The 22705-nt window shown below is 45.0% G+C and overlaps 1 protein-coding gene across 3 annotated transcripts in view; it reads right to left on the bottom strand.

The window, feature by feature from the left end:
* LOC120032327 (TBC1 domain family member 22B-like) overlaps window positions 1-22705 on the bottom strand; it is a 169146-nt gene that overhangs the window by 38687 nt on the left and 107754 nt on the right. For all 3 annotated transcript variants that reach the window (XM_038978371.1, XM_038978372.1, XM_038978370.1), the window contains one exon: window positions 8880-9007. In XM_038978371.1, the coding sequence (XP_038834299.1) occupies window positions 8880-9007 (128 nt within the window). The remainder of the gene's footprint in view (window positions 1-8879; window positions 9008-22705) is intronic.

Consider the following 22705-nt stretch of genomic DNA (forward strand, 5'->3'; position numbering starts at 1 on the left):
GTGGAGGGCTTCTGCATTACGTAGCCTGTTTGACATTTCACCTGTGATGAACCACCACTGTACTGTACAGCAGTCAACAGCAGAACCCCTAAGGCCTGTACAGTACATGCCCTGATCCTGCCTGCATTAGTGACACACACACACACACACACACACACACACACACGCGGGAGTAGCCCTAGGGCTGGCTGCAGGCATTTCCACCTCTAGTCAGGTCTGTCCACTAACTACCTGTGAGAGCAGACAGAGAACCCAACCAATGACTACACTGTATAATAAAGGCCACAGCACACAGCATCAGCAGTCATGCCACAAACGCACACGATGGCACGGCAGTCATGGGATGGCTAATACCAACCTGATATAAATCGAATAATCCCACATGGACGCGGTTAGACTGTGCGAACAGGAACTCATGTAGCAGATCATTGCTATTACACACACACACACATATGTACATGTAAGTAATTGAAAAAGCATCTAAACCAGGTGACACTAATACATGAGAATGTGTTGTGGGTGCACACGGACGTATGGCGTTACATATGGAGGAAGTGTTGGAGAGCGGCGTGGAGGGAGCAGATGGGCCGACTGCAGAGAGAGAATTTCAACACAGGTTAAACCCTCCCCTGACATACTGCTGCTCTAATGGCACAATACTGGCCCTGTTGAGGCTTAGAGGCTCACACACACACACACACACACACAACCAATAAGCACTCTCTCTGACATAGCTTTGCACTTTTCCCTGGCGTTCATGAAAACAGGCACTAACTGTGCAACAGAACACGTATGTGTTGCCACTCGATGTAGAACATTCCATACGTGACCTTCGACAGGCTTGGATACAAATCAAATCAAATCTTATTGGTCACATACACATGGTCAGCAGATGTTAATGCGAGTGCAGCGAAATGCTTGTGCTTCTAGATCCGACAGTGCAGCAATAACTAACATGTAATCTAACAATTCCACAACAACTACCTAATACACACAAATCTAAGTAAAGGAATGGAATAAGAATATATAAATATGGATGAGCAATGACAGAGCGGCATAGGCAAGACGCAATAGATGGTATAAAATACAGTATATACATATGAGATGAGTAATGCAAGATATGTAAACATTATTAAAGTGACTAGTGATCCATTTATTAAATTGGCCAATGATTTCAATTCTGTATGTAGGCAGCAGCCTCTCTGTGTTAGTGATGGCTAACAGTCTGATGGCCTTGAGATAGAAGTTGTTTTTCAGTCTCTCGGTCCCTGCTTTAATACATATGTACTGACCTCGAATTTTCTGGACGGTAGCAGGGTGAAAAGGCAGTGTTTGTTGGTGGTTGTTGTCCTTGATTATCTTTTTGGCCTTCCTGTGACATCGGGTGAGGTAGGTGTCCTGGAGAGCGGGTAGTTTGCCCCCGGTGATGCATTGTGCAGACCGCACCACCCTCTGGAGAGCCGTGCTGCTGTGGGCTGTGCAGTTGCTGTACCAGGCGGTGATACAACCCAACAGGATGCTCTCAATTGTGCATCTGTAAAAGTTTGTGAGGGTTTTAGGTGACAAGCCAAATTTCTTCAGCCTCCTGAGGTTGAACAGGCGCTGTTGCGCCTTCTTCACTACACTGTCTGTGTGGGTGGACCATTTCAGTTGTCCGGGATGTGTACGCCGAGGAACTTTCCACCTTCTCCACTGCTGTCCCGTCGATGTGGATAGGGGGGTGCTCCCTCTGCTGATTCCTAAAGTCCACTATCATCTCCTTTGTTTTGTTGACCTTGAGTGGGAGTTTTTTTTGCCGACACCCCACACCGAGTGCCCTCACCTCCTCCCTGTAGGCTGTCTCGTCGATGTTGGTAATCAAGCCTACAACTGTTGTGTCGTCTGCAAACTGATAATTGAGTTGGAAGCGTGCATGGTTACGCAGTCATGGGTGAAAGGGAGTACAGGAGGGGGCTGAGCACGCACCTTTGTGGGGTCCCAGTGTTGAGGATCAGTGGAGATGTTGTTAATTACCTTCACCACCTGGGAGCGGCCCATCAGGAAGTCCAGGACCTAATTGCACAGGGCGGGGTTGAGACCTAGCTTAATGATGAGCTTGGTGGGTACTATGGTGTTGAATGCTGAGCTATAGTCAATTAACAACATTCTTAAATAGGTATTCCTCTTGTCCATATGGGATAGGGAGTGTGTAGTGTTGTGGCGATTGCATTGTCTGTGGACCTATTGGGGCAGGAAGCTAATTGAAGTGGGTCTAGTGTGGCAGGTAAGGTGGAGGTGAAATGATCCTTGACTAGCCTCTCAAAGCACCTCATGATGACAGAAGTGAGTTCTATGGGGTGATAGTCATTTAGTTCAATTACCTTTGCCTTCTTGGGTACAGGAACAATGGTGGCCATCTTGAGGCATGTGGGGACAGCAGACCGGGATAGGGAGAGATTGAATATGTCCGTAAACACACCAGGCTGCTGGCCTAAATATCTGCTCTGAGGACGTGGCTAGGGATGCCGTCTGGGCCGGCAGCCTTGCGAGGGTTAACGCGTTTAAATGTCTTACATCGGAGAAGAGCAGCCCACAGTCCTTGGTAGCGGGCCGCGTCGGTGGCACTGTATTATCCTCAAAGCGGGGAAAGGTTTTTAGTTTGTCTGGAAGCAAGACGTCAATGAAGCATGCTGATGCCTTTACTGTGACACAGACCGTCTCAGGGGCATGAGGAAAGGAAAGGAAATGAGTGAGGGAGGGAGGGACACAGTGTCACAGGTCCCTCAGAGAAGGGGGGAAAGTGTGTCGTCATTCTCAACTATTTTGCAAACGCATTAAATATTAAAGAACTGAATTACATTCTATTTTTGGCTTGTGTGGAGGAAATTACACTTGAATTGAGTGTGGAATGAATCTGTTCTCTTAGTTTTAAACTCTCCTTTATGGTACACTTTTTCAAGTTGTATAATTATTGATAATCACTTCACCTTGCTACGGCAGTCTATACTTCAAAGTTTAATCTCAGTGCCTAGCCTTCAATTTAGTTGCTGGGTTACTAACCATAGTGACTTCAGAAAGCATTAACACATGTTGTTGTGTTACAGCCTCACTGCGAATAGGATTTCATATACTTTCTCACCCATCTAGACAAAATACCCTATAATAACAAAGTGAAAACATGTCTTCAGAAAATTGTACATTTCGCAAATTTTTTGATAATGAAATACAGAAATATCTCATTTACATGAGTATTCAAACCCCTGAGTCAATAATTTGGAGAAGAACCTTTGGCAGCGATTACAGCTGAGTCTTTCTGGGTGAATCTTTAAGAGCTTTTTACACCTGGATTGTACAATATTTGCTAATTATTATTTGTAAAAGTCTTCAAGCTCTGTCAAGTTGGTTGATGATCATTGCTAGACAGCCATTTTCAAGTCTTCCCATTCATTTAATAACTCATGTATACTGAACAAATATATAAATGCAACATGTAAAGTGTTGGTCCCATGTTTCATGAGCTGAAATAAAAGATCCCAGAAATGCTCCATACATTCCTGTTGGTGAGCATTTCCCCTTTGCCAAGATAATCCATCCACCTGACAGGTGTGCCATATAAAGAAGCGGATTAAACAGCAAGATCATTACACAGGTGCACATTGTGTGGGGACAATAAAAGGCTACTAAAAAGTGCCGTTTTATCAAACAACACAATGCCACAGATGTCTCAGGTTATGAGGGAGCGTGCAATTGGCATGCTGACTGCAGGAAAGTCAAGGAATGTTAGCTCCAGTCCTTTTATTATTATCCTAAAAAACTCCCTTGTCCTTGCAGACAAGCATACCCATAACATGACGCAGCCACCACCATGCTTGAAAATATGAAGAGGGGTACTTAGTGATGTGTTGGATTTGCCCCAAACATTACGCTTCGTATTCAGGACACAAAGTTAATTTCTTGGCCACATTTTTGAAGTATTACTTTAGTACTTTATTGCAAACAGGATGCATGTTTTGGAATATGTTTTATTCTGTACAGGCGTCCTTCTTTTCACTCTGTCAATTAGGTTAGTATTGTGGATTAACTACAATGTTGTTGATCCATCCTCAGTTCTCTCCTATCACAGCCATTCAACTCTGTAACTGTTTTAAAGTCACCATTGGCTCATGGTAAAATCCCTGAGTGGTTTCCTTCCTATCCGGCAACTAAGTTAGGAAGGACGCCTGTATCTGGTAGTGCTGGGTGTATAGATAAGACCATCCAAAGCGTAATTAATAACTTCACAATGCTCAAAGGGATATTCAATGTCTGCTTTTTAATCTATTTACCAATATGTGCCCTTCTTTGCAAACCACTGGAAAACCCCCCTGGTCTTGGTGGTTGAACCTGTGTTTGAAATGAACTGCTAGACTAATTCCCTGTGTGGGGTACAGAGATGAGGTAGACAAAAAAATAATGTAAAAAAAATTATTGCACACAGAGAGTACAAGCAACTTAAGCCAATATTTACTAGAAATTATTTAGGCTTGCCATAACAAAGTGGTTGAATACTTATTTACATTTCATCTCTACATTCTGTATTAATTTGTAAAAATATCTAAAAACATAAATCCACTTTGACATTACGGGGTACTGTGTGTTAGCCAGTGACACAAAATCACAATTTAATTTATTTTGAAATCAAGGGGGGTGAATACTTTCTGAAGGCACTGTACATTACCTTTGTGCAGAGACATAAAACGCCCCCATTTAGGAGTTGTTTTGCTCCTACTCAAAATGATTGGGGAAGGGGTCAATTCTACACTGCAGATCCAGCTTGGATGTAAACCCCCGCTATGGCAGAACCACACATCTGAGAGTACCGCATGTAGAGGTCGTCTTTTACAACTGATGGAGTATCACACAGCTTTTTACCCTTTAGCTACGTATTAGTGTGTGTGAGACTTATGTGCCGTATGCGTGCGTGCGTGCGTGCGTGCGTGCGTGCGTGCGTGCGTGCGTGCGTGTGCATATACTGTGTGTGTGCGTGTTGGGGGGGGTGGGGGGGTGGGGGGGCGATGAGGAGCCAGATGGAGGATTGAGAGGTCCCTGTAGACAGGTTGTCGGCAGTGATCTTACGGTCATAACTGAGGTTGTTAGCCCAAAAGGTCAACCACTCACGGTTTAATTCATGTCGCAGTCGCTCCCCGCAGGCCCGACCGTTGATTAGAAAAACTCCACTCAGTCACCACTCCCTCCAAAAACTAATATCAGCAAGTATGACGTCTAGACAGTTATTCCTTATCACAACACATCTGTGGTTCTGTAGTACAGGCAGTACATACTTCATATATTCCATGGCTTGCAGAGGCAGGGCCCAGAAGTGTTTTTTGGAGAAAGTAGGCTCTGACTATGTGATTTACTACCAATAATTCACTGATGGAAATCGAGTTTTATCTGCAGTTCATTTTTGGTAGGCAAAAAAAGGATCTTGAGATTGGAACAAACTTCCTAACAGTGTCGTGAGAGTTTATGGGCTAACCACTTAGCGTACGGTCAGTGACTTTCTCATGCCACTACGGGGCTTCCGCCTTTTCGCTTTCATATTACGTTTCGTAACGCTCTCGGACTGAATCTGCAACCTTCACGTTGCCCGTGTGTGTGTTCTCTCCCAGTCAATACAGAGGGTAAAGCGGTAACTGAAAGAGAACGAGGGAATAGGTACACAATTACACCCCCGCTACCCTCCGAGTGCCCCCGCACCAAAGCGTTGTTGCCACGGTAATTAAAGTGAGTCATCAGGAGAGGGTCAACTTCCTCTACGTCCAATAAGGTACACGCATTTTATACTCCAACACAACGAAGAATCAATAGAGACGCATGAAGTAATATCCTGCTATTATTGACTCCCGGCGTTATCCTAACAAGAGAGCGTGTCCGTTGAGCCCACACCACAACAAAGTACACATGTCAACAAGCGTCAAAATCAATGGCAGGGTCTGGTAGTGGCGGACGCAGAGGTACAGAGGAAGCCCTCCATCTCGCCCTTCATAACTTCCTCCCTCTCTCTAACACTTTGAGGTAAACAAAAGAAAAAAAGAAAAGCCACTGCCACTGTCAGACCACCCACCCACCCACACACACGGCTGTTGGAAGTCACAGGGCTTGAGATGGCTATCTGCCCTGTGGCATCTCTGTGTACTATTGTGTTATTGACTGTATGTTTGTTTATCCCATGTGCAACTCTGTGGTGTTTGTGTCGCACTGCTTTGCTCTATCTTGGCCAGGTCTCAGTTGTAAATGAGAACTTGTTCTCAACTAGACTACCTGGTTAAATAAAGGGGCAATACAATAAAATCAAAAAAAGAGTACGGAAGCCTATAAGGTCTTCCTCTCTCCCAAAGCCCAAGAAGTCTGTGTGGCTCGTCGTTAGGGCTGGAGAGTTGTGACCAACAGCTAAATTCTAAACTCCTCATATGAACTAAAGGAAGTAGCTGATTAGTAGAATCAAGTGAAAAGCCAGTGCCACCCCAGAGCTACTGTATGTATGTGTGTGTGAGTGAAAGAGCGAACGAGAGAGACAGAGACAAAGGGAATGAGAGAGAACGAGAGAATGAGATGTGCATTTTAACAGAAAATTAAAGGAAAGTCAGAGTCCACCCCTATCAATCTTTTAGATATACAGTTGAAGTCGGAAGTTTACATATACCTTAGCCAAATACATTTAAACTCAGTTATTCACAATTCCTGACATTTAATCCTAGTAAAAATTCCCTGTCTTACGTCAGTTAGAATCACCACTTTATTTTAAGAATGTGAAGTGTCAGAATAATAGTAGAGAGAATTATTTATTTCAGCTTTTATATCTTTCATCACATTCCCAGTGGGTCAGAAGTTTACATACATTCAATTAGTATTTGGTAGCATTGCCTTTAAATTGTTTAACTTGGGTCAAACGTTTCAGGTAGCCTTCCACAAGCTTCCCACAAGTTGGGTGAATTTTGGCCCATTCCTTCTGACAGAGCTGGTGTAACTGAGTCAGGTTTGTAGGCCTCCTTGCTCACACATGCTTTTCCAGTTCTGCCCACACATTTTCTATAGGATTGAGGTCAGGGCTTTGTGATGGCCACTCCAATACCTTGACTTTGTCATCCTGAAGCCATTTTGCCACAACTTTGGACGTATGCTTGGGGTCATTGTCCATTTGGAAGATCCATTTGCGATCAAGCTTTAACTTCCTGACTGATGTCTTGAGCTGTTGCTTCAATATATCCACATCATTTTCCATCCTCATGATGCCATCTATTTTGTGAAGTGCACCAGCCCCTCCTGCAGCAAAGCACCCCCACAACATGATGCTGACACACCCGTGCTTCACGGTTGGGATGGTGCTCTTAGGCTTGCAAGCCTCCTCCTTTTTCCTCCAAACATAACGATGGTCATTATGGCCAAACCATTCTATATTTGTTTCAGACCAGAGGACATTTCTCCAAAAAGTACGATCTTTGTCCCCATGTGCAGTTGCAAACTGGATTTTTTATGGTGGTTTTGGAGCAGTGGCTTCTTCCTTGGTTAGTGGAATTTCAGGTTATGTGAATATAGGACTTGTTTTACTGTGGATATAGATACTTTTGTACCTGTTTCCAGCATATTCACAAGGTCCTTTGCTGTTGTTCTGGGATTGTTTTGCACTTTCCGCACCAAAGGACGTTCATCTCTAGGAGACAGAACGCGTCTTCTTCCTGAGCGGTATGACAACTGCGTGGTCCCATGGTGTTTATACTTGCGTACTATTGTTTGTACAGATGAACTTCGTACCTTCAGGCATCTGAAAATTGCTCCCAAGGATGAACCAGACTTGTGGAGGTCTACAACTTTTTTTTCTGAGGTCTTGGCTGATTTCGTTTGATTTTCCCATGATGTCAAGCAAAGAGGCACCGAGTTTGAAGGTAGGCCTTGAAATACATCCTCAGATAAACCTCCAATTGACTCAAATGATGTCAATTAGCCTATCAGAAGCTTCTAAAGCCATGACATCGTTTTCTGGATGTTTCCAAGCTGTTTAAAGGCACAGTCAACTTAGTGTATGTAAACTTCTGACCCACTGGAATTGCGATACAATGAATTTAAGTGAAAGAATCTGTCTGTAAACAATTGTATTGTGTCATGCACGAAGCAGATATCCTGACCGACTTGCCAAAACTATAGTTTGTTAACAAGAAATGTGTGTAGTGGTTGAAAAACAAGTTTTAATGACTCCAACCTAAGTGTATGTAAACTTCCGACTTCAACTGTATGTACACATATACATGTATAACAGGCTATCTTAGATGACACACTGCTGAGGCAAAGGAACACAATACAGGACACATACACATTCCTCCTACACAGAACCAGTCCGTCAGTAATGCAGTCCTTTTAATCCCTCCGATATGTCATCGATCAATTCATGTCATTGACGAACCCTCAAGTCCACCGCCAGGTTATAGCCAGACAGAAAATCAGACACTGTGGCCCTTCAGCGCCAAGCCACAGAGCTCTGCACCACTGCCCTGTTGCAGCCTTTCAGAGGTCCTACACTCTGAGGGGAGGGATGGGAGGAGTGATGAAGGATGGTTTGTTAACAAGGCTTTTGTTTAGTAATAGTTCAGTGACGTTGAGGCACGGGCTCATTGCTCTGAGCTGCTGACAGACAGAGAGATAGAGAGCCAGCGGTACACGCCACAGAGGAGAGGACTGACAGAGATTGATGACCTCTGCTGGATAGGGCCTTATGAAGGAACACAATGGTTGAATAATACACACACGTCGCGCTGTGAGTGAGTGAAATGTGACAATTTGTGTGTGTGTGTGTGTTCCTGCGCGCGCGCGCGCTTGTACAGTATGTGTGCGTACGTACGTGTGTGTTTGTGGTGTGTGTGTACCTGGTAGGTGTCCCAGAGGCGTATAGTGCAGCGTAACGGCAGCTCTCTCATCAGCAGGTTGTTCATCCAACGGAAGGCAAACTGGAGGTACTCCACTTCATACTGCTGCATGTGGACGTGCACCGTTTCTGAAACACACCCCCCCCCCCACACACACAGACTTCTTAAACTGAAATACACACATTTCCATCAAACAATGACCAACGCACGCACAGTATGCAAACACACTACCGTCAGACACTGATGAACACACACGAGCCATTCGCATCAGCACACACACCTTTCTCTTTCCACCGGTGATGGCTGGGCGACCAGACAATACCGCCGTAATTATTACATAGCTGTCAGTGGACCTCTCAAAGAACATTACAGCTACTGTATAGCTTGGGAGAAAGACAGCATTATAACAGTGTGTGTGTATTGTTTGCGTGCGTGTGTGTATTAGAGGTCGTCACGGGTCCAACTTTACGAAATGGACCTGGGCCTTTCCCACCTGGACCCGAGGAAAACTAGACCCAATCTGTATAGCGCTGGTCGGATCCAGATCCGGTCATTTCCGAGTGAGTGCACTATATATTCAAAATGATGTGGACACCCCTCTTTCAGCCACAACAGTTGCTGACAGGTGTATAAAATCGAGCACACAGCCATGCAATCGCTATAGACAAACATTGTAGAATGGCCTTACTGAAGAGCAACGTGGCACCGTCATAGGATGCCACCTTTCCAACAAGTCAGTTGGTCAAATGTATGCCCTGCTAGAGCTGCCCCGGTCAACTGTAAGTGCTGTTACTGGGAAGTAGAAAGGTCTAGGAGCAAAAACGGCTCAGCCGAGTGCTGAAACACGTAGCGAGTGAAAATTGCCTGCCCTCGGTTGCAACACTCCCTACCAAGTTCCAAGCTGCCTCTGGAAGCAACGTCAGTACAATAACTGTTTGTCCGGAGCTTCATGAAAGGGGTTTCCATGGCCCAGCAGCCACACACAAGCCTAACATCACCATGCAAAATGCCATGCTTTGACTTTGGAGCGGTGGAAACACGTTCTCTGGAGTGATGAATCACCCTTCAGCAACTGGCAATCAGACGGACAACTCTGGTTTTGGCGGATGCCAGAAGAACAATACCTGCCCCAACGCATAGTGCCAAAGGCAAGGTTTGGTGGAGGAGGAATAACGGTCTGGGGCTGTTTTTCATGGTTCGGGCTCACCCCTTAGTTCCAGAGAAGGGAAATCTTAACGCTACAGCATACAATAACATTCTAGACGATTCTGTGCTTCCAACTTTGTGGCAAAAGTTGGGGACGGCCTTTTCCTGATTCAGCATGACAATGCCCCCATGTACAAAGTGAGGTCCATACAGAAATGGTTTGTCGAGATCTGTGTGGAAGAACTTGACTGGCTTGCACAGAGCCCTGACATTAACCCCATCGAACATCTTTGGGATGAATTGGAACGCCGACTGCGAGCCAGGTCTAATCGGCCATTAGTGCCCGACCTCACTAATGCGCTTGTGGCTGAACGGAAGCAAATAACCGCAGCAATGTTCCAATGTCTGGTGGAAAACCTTCCCAGATGAGTGGAGGCTGTTATAGCAGCAAAGGGGGACCAACTCCATATTAATGCCCATGATTTTGTAATGAGACGTTCGACGAGCAGGTGTTCACATACTTTTGGTCATGTAGTGCATCTCCTAACTTTTTCCAAACACGGAGACTTTATGACTGGCGCCTATTGCCACTTTGATGACTTATAATTGGCCAACAACAAGCTACGTGCACCACACTCCACTTGTGAAAAGCAAGAGCAGCAGCATAAATTATAAAATGTCTCTCGCTCTCTCTCTACTGCAGCAGTTATGTTTGGATCTGTAAGGTCCCTTCAGGACAAGTCAATTACAATGACACATACCGGAGACCCGTGACAATCATCTCAGATCTGACCCAGACCCGTTACATTATTTAGAATTATGGATCCGGAACCGCTCATGTCCCGGATTGTGTCTTGGGTATTCGGGTATCCAGGTTGATCTGTGAAGACCTCCAGTGTGTATCAATCGAAGACTATTAATAAGCTCTGAAACATCCAATCAGTCCTCTAACCAGTGACACGGACAATGATTCCAGATCAGATCCCTGAACAATGAAGCTATCTTAGTTTGGTTCTGACATAAAGGACAACTCTGTACAGAGGTCGCATTACCGTTTGGAAATATGCATTTTCTGCCTTTTAAACCATTTCACTTGCGTTTTATGTTTAAAGTTACCAGGGCAGTGCAACTAGTTTCTCTTCACACAATAAATTAATGATACACATTTGGCAGATACTTGCTTTCTTTTCATCAAATGAAAATAGAAGTGCAACACTATTTAGCCAGCAGCCACACAAGTACACTAGCTTACAGGGAAAAAACGATGCATGGCCATCCGATGAGTCATGTTTATCATAGAATAATGTGGCCAGCTACTTTTCCTAATGTTTCGCTTGAAGTTCCTCTTGCATTTTAGCTACCCGAAGTAAAGTGTGTATTCACATCACCCCTGCTGTACCCATCACAATTCACTTCATTTGTCACCCTACATGTCAACACACACACACGTCAACAAATCACATTCGTTCGTTCTCGCATGCGCACCCACACAAACACTCTCAGAGGGCGAGGTAAACAGCGAACACTCCTCTCGCTCGCTCGTCCCCACAGTTTAATTATCACATAGCTATGCTCCGCATAAACAACAGAGGCCTAACATCATTAACGGTGAATAAATCACAGTAATATATCACCTCTAAACAGCTTCCCTAATAAGAGGCAACCCAACACTCAGAATAACCACTTTGGAGGAAATAAATTAAACTTCTCACATGCAGTCAGAGGAGTTGGCTTGGACAAAGCACACTCAGATCTGGTACCAGGCTAAGACTGATGGTAAGAAGAGAAGAGGAACCATTCTACAGAGACAGAGAGAGAATAGCCTGAGTTCGGAGTCCTGGTCCCCTGGAAGTTAATTAGTTAGTTATTGTTTTATCTGTTCTAGAGCCAGTAGAACAGAGGAACAGCTGTTATAGCTAGGGAAGGAAAACAGAGAGATGATTATTAGTGATTCAGTACTACGGAGCCACTCTTTCTGCAATATAGAACATTATTTTAATCTGCTGCATACCCAGGGTGGGGGGGGGGGTACCTGCTTTCAGCTAGGAACACATCTAGAAGACTTGTTGTGGGCAACTAGGTACAGTTAACATGATTAGGCCTACAGTTAAAACAGCAGGAAAGTGACTCGGTTGAGGGTGAATTGAGTCAAGTCAGTGGTTGAAAGCGTTTGCCCTAAAAAGTACTCCACCAGGACAAAATCAAATTCAGTGGTAAGGTAACTCGTTAATTCTGTTTGCGGGAAGTCAGACTATAATATGCTAAAGAAGACGCAAGTGTTAGCAGGACTGTTTGTTTAGTGGAGTTTAGCACTGGCAGACTCCGACTGGCAGCGCACGGCCTGCTCAGTAGATTTGGGTAGCGGGAGGACAGTTGGAGGTCAAGGGTCAGGGAAAAGACAAGTGATGCCACTGAGCTGCATTCTGCTGAGCTCCACACTTCTCCCTGACTTCTGCTCTCCTCCATCCCATAATTACATCTACGCCGTGGCCCTCTCCCTTTCCTCATTCTCTCTCCCTCTATCTATCTATCTATCCATCTCGCGCTCTCGAGCGCACTCTTTGTTCCTCATCTCTCTCCCCCTTTACCCTCTCTTTCTTTACTTAGATCTCTTTTTCTTCATCCGTCTCTTTTTACCCCTCCCCCTCTCTTCTCAGCTCCATTTTCCAGGTTCTTGCCTGTCTGAAAGGCTTCTCTGCTGAGATTTTTCTACCACTTGACCAGACCTCCAGTACTCTGACAGCATGCACCCTGAAAGATAGGTCCTCTATATCTATCATTTCCCATGACATACCAACAATGGTGTCTTTTTGCGTCTGTGACCGAGCTCCGACGTTGTCCTTATCATGTTTCAGTGTCCGGCAAAGTTGATTACATAAGGAGATTGATAGACATGCCACAACACGCCTTCTTAGCTTCAGCGAAAACTGTGCATCGTATACTCGTGTGTGTGTGTGTGTGTGTGTGTGTGTGTGTGTGTGTGTGTGTGTGTGTGTGTGTGTACTCTATATCCCAGGATGACAGTTGAGTGTGACTCTGCCTGTATGCTAGGCTATCAGTTCCTTCTCTCTGTGCTCCCAGTGATCGCATTTGTCAGCAGGAACACGTCATTCCAGTGCATCCATCTTTGCACCACTTCCATCACACACAGGGCTGCAGCACTGAGGACTATGATCTACATTCTAAACCATCGACCAGGGACTCGTGTCCATCAACAAAGTAGAATCCAGCTATGAAGAACTCCTTCTTCATACTCTCACTTACAAAACGCTTCAAAGCACAACAAACAAATATCATTTGTCGATGCCAATGAATGAATGCATATTTGAGTTGATTTTATGGTAAACGACATAGCAATGTGCAAAGTGCTGCTAAGACGGTAGAGGAAAGCCAAGCTCTATGGGCCTGTGTGAATCAATAGGTTGTGTGCAGGTGGATTGAGAGGTCTAGAGGAGATGAGAGGAGCTCAGAGGAGAGGCAGAGAGAACAGAGGGGTGACTGCGGGTTAAATCCTCACAGCAGAGACGTGATGTCAGATCACCATGAAGCTCAGCAATGGACATGTAATCACATGCACACTTAAGAGAGAGAGAGAGAGCGAAATACACAGGCACACACGCAGAGTCACACACACATGCACGCACGCGCAGTCACACACACACACAAACACAAACGGGACAATAGTAGAGTCTAGTAGAGTCTAACATCTTCAAACAAAGGAAAAAGACAATTATTCTCTTCACAGATACACTGGTCAACTTCTTTTTCTACAATTCTATTCATACTTCTGCCTCAACAATCGAACCATGGGAGTCTTACAGGTACATGATTCAGAGTGCAGAAACCGTGCGGTTTCTCTCCTTCGTTTGCATAAATAAATTCACCTTTAGAGCAATATCCATGCTGATGAACCCTGAATGCATTCTGTATTCACACAGAACAGAGAGCGAGAGAGCGAGAGAGCGAGAGAGAGCGAGAGAGCGAGAGAGCGAGAGAGCGAGAGAGAGAGAGAGAGAGAGAGAGAGAGAGAGAGAGAGAGAGAGAGAGCGAGAGAGAGAGAGAGAGCGAGAGAGAGAGAGAGAGCGAGAGAGAGAGATCAGAGGAAACATTTCCAAACCTTGTGGAGAGAGAGAAACATTGTTTTCTTTCTCTTTTTAGGGGCTAGATCAGCTTTAATATTGCAGATAGATTGTAGCTTCTGGTGAACGTTAGCGTGACGGTAGAAATTACACGCTTTAGTGTCACGATAAGAAAACGGGGCTATGGTTTAATACGGCGTCGCTAATTAGAGCGACGCTCCTGATTGTTGCTAAAAGCACCCGGCGACGGTTCTGCCTCTTGGGCTCCTGAGTGGAGGGGATTCAATTAATCATAATGAGGGGAGCAGGGGCAGCCAGGGGTAGAGAGGTGAAGAGTTTCACAGACTGGAGACTGCTCTGGATTAGGTACAGAGTCAAAAGGGGGGAATCCCGGGGCCTCAGAGAGAAGATCAATAGGTTAGGAAGAGCTAACCAGATCAGAACTGAGTGGCTAGAGTTAACTCACCTGGTGTCCCATGTCCGAATCAGTCACACACACACTAGCGCTGGGACGATAAACCAAAGGTTTTCGACGCCGACCATACCGATCAGTTATCGCAAGCATTTAGCTGATACCGTTCATTACGATAAGTAGCCTTGAAATTAAATACGCTTGGTGATATGGGTGATTGTTACCGGGACAACCGATGGCTACAACCATCCTACTAGTAGCAGTAGTTTAAAGGATAATAAATCTATTCATTAAATGTGGTGCACATTTTAAGTATCGTTCTGTTTATCCTATCAATTCAGGGAATGTATTGCGATATGGAGTTTTGTCCATATTGCCCAGCTCTAACACACACACACACACACACACACACAGACACACCTTCACCACAAGAGTCATCTCACGCTACACTACCACTCAACAGCCTAACGGTCCGACTGATTTAGCAGCCCATCATAACTACTGGACAGAAACCTCCATAGCGGTCTGCATTTCCCAACACTTCTGGAAAACGGTGTCTCACTCACTGACCAATGTCACCTGTAACATCAACTCAAGTAGAAAATGAAAAGTGACTATAAAAGGATATCGTTAGCTGCGGTAGGCTAAATGCATGAGAAACTACCTCCCCTTTTGGCTGAAACCAGGTTTTGCTCCCGTCCCACTCTCCTGGATTGAAGGTGACCGTTTTCCCCTCATTTATCTAGAGCACACCCTGTGCACTACCGCCTCAGCGCGTTCATTTTAATTGTAAACGCACTCATCTCCATACCTGGTTCTGTTTAAAGGGCCTGGGAGATATGGTGGTGGTGTGGGCCGCAACGGAGCAGGGGAACATGGGGGGAATCACAGGACTCTGCTTAAAAATAGGATTACAAATGCAGATAGTTCTTGCCTCGTATAGACAAATCCCATTAGTACATATCTTCCATTATACACTGGCAGGCGAGGACGCCATCTTCCTACTCTTGACAAACTCCTCGTTTGTCAAACACATCTAAAATCAACAGTCATCCACCAACCCTGTTCTTAAAAAGCACAAAACAAAACGTGCGAGCTCGACCACCACGACAGCCCAGTCAGGCAGCTAATGACAGACAGCAGTGACCCTAAGGCAGCTACCGCACGGTGAGTGAACACATTGGCATCGACTGACTGATTTCTAAAGCTATAGCGAGTGAACACATTGGCATCGACTCTTTTCGAAAGCTCCACACCGCCCGGGCCATCCATCCATCCACGGGGAGTGTATTTCTAGAGAGCGGAGAGAGAAGAGAGGAGACGAGCTGCCGTGTCCGGCATCGGTCGGTCAAACGTAAACAAAGCCCGGAGAGAGAAGGGGAAAGGAAACGGGAATGGAACAGAGAAAAAGGAGGACACAGGGAGATCAATGCTGTGTGGGGGGGGGGGGGGTCTTTGTGTGTGATCTGATACCCACTGCTGCAGTAGTCTCACATCAGCCTCTGTCTTTCAGAGAAACACAGCCCCACACAAAGGAGGAGAGGATGGAGAGATGTGTATTACTCCTGCCGTGTTGTGTGGAGAGGAGATTAGGCCCTGAGAGAGAAGGGAGGACAAAGAGGAGATGAGGGACCACCCTGGCTTTCCAAAACACACAAGGAAGGAAAGAAAGAAGGAAGCACGCACAGTCCCACACACGGTTAAGCTAACATGCAACCCCGGTCTCAGTCAGAGGTGAAAAATGTACTCTTCATATTCAGTTACAACCCTATACCCTCTTCAGCTTAAAACTATTACTCTAGACACTGTAGCCTGTATTTTAGATGTGCTGCACACGCACAAAGGAATGAATGTCTGAATGGCATGCGATGTCAAACCCTTACCCTGACGCGTCAGCCAGGCTATTACAAAAACAGATCAACCTGTCTTTCATTCCAGCTGTCGTCCCATCATCCTGGCATATCGACTATCATACAACTCGGTGCCCTTGGATATACCGAGCCTGAATGACCTCTAACACATTACAGAATCCGAGCTAATCGTATGATCTCAAAAATACTCCGCTGCCTCAGCGGGCGCACAAAGTAGAAGTTCAGTTATACCATCTGAACTCAAGTGAACATTCTTTTAAATATTCTGTGGAAGTCTGAACGGAATAATATAGTACAAAGTCAGATATTCAATAAGAGGGTACAGAGGGTAGCCCTCCACCCTTCCACTTCTCCTCCCCCGTAATAACACAGGCCTGTAATAACAGAGCTAGAGGAAGCAAGGAACTGCTACAGGAGGACAGGACCCATTGGCTCCCACTGCCTCTCTGCTCTGAGCTGTACAGATGAGATGGTACTGTAGACAGAGACCTGATTATCGTAGCGCAGAGCTAGGCAACCCTGTTCCTGGAGTGACGCAGGGAGTGTAGGATGTTGTTCCAACTAGGCACCACACCTGACCATTTGAGCTAACTGATCAGTTCAGTGATTGCCTAAATTCAACACACCTGGTCTTCCAGGTCGGTTAAATCAAAAACATGGGAGTCCCTGTGGCACTGCAGCACCAGGGTCGCCTACCCCTGTATTAAAAGAACCAGGGTGGTTGTTTTGACCCGAGGGGGGGTCGTTCAACAAAATGTGTTAGTGATTCGTCAGGGATATATCAGGCCCTATTGGAGGTTGAACGTTCACTCCTCCGCTAAATTGTGCAGGGTGTGGTCAGAGAGCCTAGACTACGCTCTCTGCTATATAGGTTACTGTGCTGTATGGACCTAGCTCTACACAGAGGCAGAGAAATAGGAGAGTTCTTGAGGAATCATGCCAAACTGTTCTCTCTCTCCACCCCTGTCGATTTGAGAGGCAAGTGAGGGGTGGTGGAGGGTCCAGGCAGGGCTGTGCTCTCTCGCTCTCTATATTCCACTCTGTTCTCTCTTTATCCCGTCTCCCTCTGCTCTCGCTTTCCCTGCTCAGTGTCTGTGCTTTTCGCTCTACTCGCTCGCTCTACTCTGCTCTCTCTCCTTTGCTCTCTGTTTGAGGGAGATAAAGGCAGGTGAGCTGGCAGTGTCTGGGCTGAAGGGCAGGCAGGGAGAGACTGAAGGACGGACCTGAGCCGCTGACAGAGCAGACGAGTCACAGGGTAGGACGGGACGAAGCATTAATGCAATCAGACACTGGGGTGAGATCAGCATGACTCCCCCTCCTCTCCTCACCCCTTCCCTCCTCTCCTCTCAGTGCCTGGTGGTCAAATGGACTGTATCAGCTAAGGTACCAGGTAATACAAGACGCTGGTGTAAGTCCGTATAACACAACAATACAGATCCGTTTCTGTATCATCATCATCATCAGGTGGGGATCAGTTTCTCATAACATCACACATTTGATCAGCAATTGTATCTATCAGCATCACCGCAAAGGACAATACAAGGTGAGTTCACCATTACACCGTTAACACGTAAAGCACCTTGAAAAGCCCAATAAATGCAGCACCATTAGTATCTAACATAATCACAGGGGTAATTAGAGAATACCTCTTCATATAGCGCTACAGTCTGGGCAGGTATTGTGGTTGTTGTTCCAGCATGATGTGGCTATTCAGCTGCATGACCGCAATGTGTCTTTGCTCAAGTTCACGGCTGACGGCATCACGAGTCAGGGACAGTTTAGGTCTCTCTCTCTCACACACCCCCTCCACGCCCTCCTTCCTCCCTCCCATCTTGCTCTGTCGCGTCCAGTCTCTCCCCCGTGCAAACAGACGTTATGTCAGGCAGGGCTGGCAGGCTGGTCGGGTTCTGTCATGTCCCTGTGGCGCTAAGCTAGCTCCTTTCTTTCTGTCACCTGACAGAGCAGAGCAGAGCCATATGGCTGAGGAGCCAGAGGAGAGCCAGAGGTGTGCTTCAGGAGCATGTCTGAACATCAGGGCCCCGGGCCACCAAGAAGCACCAATCTGGGCAGGCCATCCCTCAGTGGTACACCTCCAGCCCTGGCTAACACACACCTTATCACATCCGTGAGTGTGGTGGGGGAAACACTACGCAGTGGTCGATAGGATCAAATACAACCTGGCTGGTGTACCACGAGGAAGAGACTAAGGCTGCTATGTGTCTCTGAAGGAAGGGAACGTAGCAAGGCTACTGATCTCTCTCTTCGCCACAGCTTGTTGCGTCTGATGCTTTCTTCTCTTCCCTTTTCTCCACTGGCTCCCTGTCCTCTACCTTTCTGTTCCCCTTTTTCTCTCTTCAGTCTTTCTTGTACCCGGCTGTTCTCTGCTCTCTGAAAGGTTTCCTCTTTTCAAGATGTAGATTTGAGTGTCGAATGGTGGTCAGGTGGTTATTTTTAAGTCACTCTGGGGTTTTGTAGGACTGTTGTTACACTGCGCTATTATCCCAAAACGACCCCCTTGGAGCCATGTCCTGTGTCAGGTTTAATCAGCTAGCAGAGAGCTGGCAGAGTGGTGCTGTTTTACATCTCCCTTGGAACAGCCCTAATGGATCTAGTTACGCAGAGGTGGGAAATCAATCCACATCCAACTCATGCTCACACACAAACACATCCATCCATGTACATACTCACACTTTTAATCTCAGCAGGCTTCGGATTTGATTTTTTACTGTCCCTGGGCAGTCAGTCCAGCGTATTGGCTCCTTGGAAGAGCAGTCAACTTCTCGTAAATCTGTTTTCATTTCAACAACCAGGGCTTGACATTGAACTTTTTTAGCCACTTGTCCTTGGACAAGTAGGACATCTTTTTTTGACTTTTTCCGAAAGCTAAAGTCACATAACAAAAAAAAGGTCCGTAACACCATCGGCCAAAAGAGTGAGTGAAAATGAGTGAGGTACATAGGAGGGATGTGAAATCATTTTCTGCGCTTGCCCATAGACCACGTGTCAAACTCGTTCCACGGAGGGCCGAGTGCCTGCGGGTTTTGGCTCGTCCGTTATACTTGATTGATGAATTAAGGTCACTGATTAGTAAGGAACTCCCCTCACCTGGTTGTCTAGGTCTTAACTGAAAGGAAAAAACAAAAACCAGCAGACACTAGGCCCTCCATGGAATGTTTGACACCCCTGCCATAGACGATGTTCTCCCTCCCTAGCGGCCATCCAAAATAACTTACAAACAATTTGATTCCATTTTTATTTTCATAAAATCTCTCTCTCTGTCCTCAGCTGTAACCTAAGTTTTTGACTTCCTCGTTGGATTTTTCAATCTTGGTATCGTTTTGCTCAATTTGGCTTCTTGTGGCCTAAAATATTTGTCATTCGAAATAAATCTGTGAACGAGAACAGCGTAGACTCCGACTTCCAGAATTATTCCCATTTAAAAGCTGCAACTTTAGGACATTAAACACAAGAATTGTTCAGGAAAATAGTCTTCATAACTTGAATTTGTCTTAATGCTTTTATGATATTTAAATGAGTAGGATTAGGCTTTTGGTTCGCAATGGCAAAGATTTTTGGGGGGGCCTCGCATGCATCATTTCTGTCTTATAATGCTTTTCTCAACTAGAAGGTTTGTTCAAATTTCTCATTTGATTTTTATATATTGCTATGGTTTCTTCTCTGTCTCTCATTATTACCATACGCCTTCCATGTTTTTGGGTTATTCAAAAACAACAAAACTTTGAGATACCCTAGAACTCTGTTAGATTCATTCATTGCTTGATCGTGAAAAAGTGTGGCAGGAGAAATCTAGCATTGATTAAATTGAAAGAGTGGCTTAATAGGCCAAGTCATATTCATATCAAAATTAGATTTTCTGACCGGATATTTTGTGCTGCTTTGGTGAGGCTCTTAGCTCTCTCTACATTGTTCTCTTGCTTTGTATAAATATAACTTATTTATACAAATGTGTAACAGCAAATAGGAATATAGGCAATTTACTCAGAATGTAAACTTATGCACTGCCTGCTGTGCCCTGCGGCTCTGCCTGATCCAATTCTGATCGGAGTAATTGTTTGATATTGTGATTTTCTACTGAAATCTATATTCTGGTAACTATTTTTGAGTGTGTATGTAAACTTCCGACTTCAACTGTATGTATGTTTTATGCAGGGCTCATCTGAGAAAGACATGTTGGTCTCAGTATGACTCCCTGTTGAAAAGAGGTTAAAACATTTTTTAAATGAGAGTATTTAAATATTTGTATAAAGACTATGTATTAGAGTATTTTCAAATACATGCCAATACTTTCCAAATGTATGTCCTAATACATACCCATATTCAAACACTAGTCTTTGAAAGTAATTAAAATACCCTAAATAGTATTTGAACCCAGGTCTGACACATTCACGCAAGCCAACAGAGGATTTCAAGAGGAAGACAAGTCTTAAACTCATTTCTCTCCCCTCTCAATTGTGCTCTCTCTGTCTGTCGGTCTTTTACTCTCCCTATGTTGTGCACTTCCCCTCGGTCTCTATCATTAGTCTGCTGCAGGAGACAACATACTGACATGAAAGCAGAACAAAATTACACAACACATTCCCCTGACAAGAGACCCAATCAAACCATCATAACAACTCATACAACAGGAGAAGTGTTCACCCTAAGACTGTCTCTCTCTCTCTGCTCTCCTCTCCCTAACCCTTTCAAACAACTACAGCACCACAGCCTTGTCAAATATAAATTGTTCTATTTCATTGACTCTCACTCTCTCAGCAGCATTCTCCCCTACTTCAACATCCCATTTGAATGTGAGGCGCAAGACATTTAGCCAGCCCCCCCCCCCCCCATTAGAGATAAATACAGTTCAATGTGACAAGAGTGGGACTCTGGAGTCTAACAATGTGAAGGTTGGTCAAGAACAAGACTACGCAACAAAGGAGCCATTTGATAAGGGCTTCTGTTCGGTATTCATGACGAGGACAGAGAGAACACCATTAGAGCCTAATGTTAATGAGAAACATTTGAATGACAAAGCATGGACATTATTATGCGGACATCAGAAGTATTTAACCACAGTCAATGAACACATTGCCTTCATCCCAAACGGCACGCTATTCCCTATTTAGTGTGCTACTTTTGACCAGGATCCATAGGGGGCATCATTAGGGCTCTGGTCAAAAGTATTGCACTATATAGAGAATAGGGTGCCATTTTAATTACAGATTAATTAACACATTGGGATTCTTAGAAGGTAAGAGACTCATTCCCGGGAGAAAACTTTTCTCTCTAATTACAATGAGTGCAGAAACTACAGATTTTGCATATAGTGTTGATTCAAACCTATATGGAGACCTGTGTGTGTGTGTGTGTGTGTGTGTGTGTGTGTGTGTGTGTGTGTGTGTGTGTGTGTGTGTGTGTGTGTGTGTGTGTGTGTGTGTAAATCAAACTTTATTTGTCACATGCACCGAATACAACAGGTGTAGACCTTACCGTGAAATGCTTACTTACAAGCCCTTAACCAGCAACGCAGTTCAAGAAGAGTTAAGAAGATATTTACCAAATAAATTAAAGTTAAAAATAATAAGAAAAAGAAACACAATAAGAAAAACGAGGCTGTAGACAGGGGATACCGAGTCAGTGTGCGGGGGTACAGGTTAGACGAGGTAATTTGTACATGTAGATAGGGGTGAAGTGACGATGCATAGATAATAAACGGTGAGTAGCAGCCGTGTACAAAAAGGGTGGAGGGGTCAACGTAAATAGTCCGGTGGCGATTCTATTAATTGTTCAGCAGTCTTATAGCTTGGGGGTTAAAAGCTGTTGAGGAGCCTTTCGGTACCAGACTTGGCGCTCCGGTACCGCTTGCGTGCGGTAGCAGAGAAAGGTATAAGAGTGTGTATAAGTGTGTATAAGTGTACGCGTGCACGCGTGTCTATAGGGTTCAAACCTTTAAAGAGCTGTGTGTTGAGTTAATGAGCGATATGTTACAATTGGGGAAAAAATATTACAAATACATGGTAGTCATTTATCAGATGTTCTTATCTAGAGAGACGTACAGGAGCAGCTAGGGTTAAATGCCTTGCTCAAGGGCACGTCGGCAGATTTGTTTATCTAGTCGGCTCAGGGATTCGAACCAGCGACCTTTTGGTTACTGGCCAAACGCCCTTAACCGCTAGGCTAATTTCACAGTAGTTAAATGTATATACCTTGCAAAGTATGGTTCATTTATCATTAGAAACTGAGTGGTTTGAGCCCTGAATGCTGATTGGCTGAAAGCCGAGGTGCATCAGAAAAACATGTATTTTTGATTCTTTCTTA

Source organism: Salvelinus namaycush, chromosome 38, assembly GCF_016432855.1.
Source record: "Salvelinus namaycush isolate Seneca chromosome 38, SaNama_1.0, whole genome shotgun sequence".
Taxonomy (NCBI): Eukaryota; Metazoa; Chordata; class Actinopteri; order Salmoniformes; family Salmonidae; genus Salvelinus; species Salvelinus namaycush.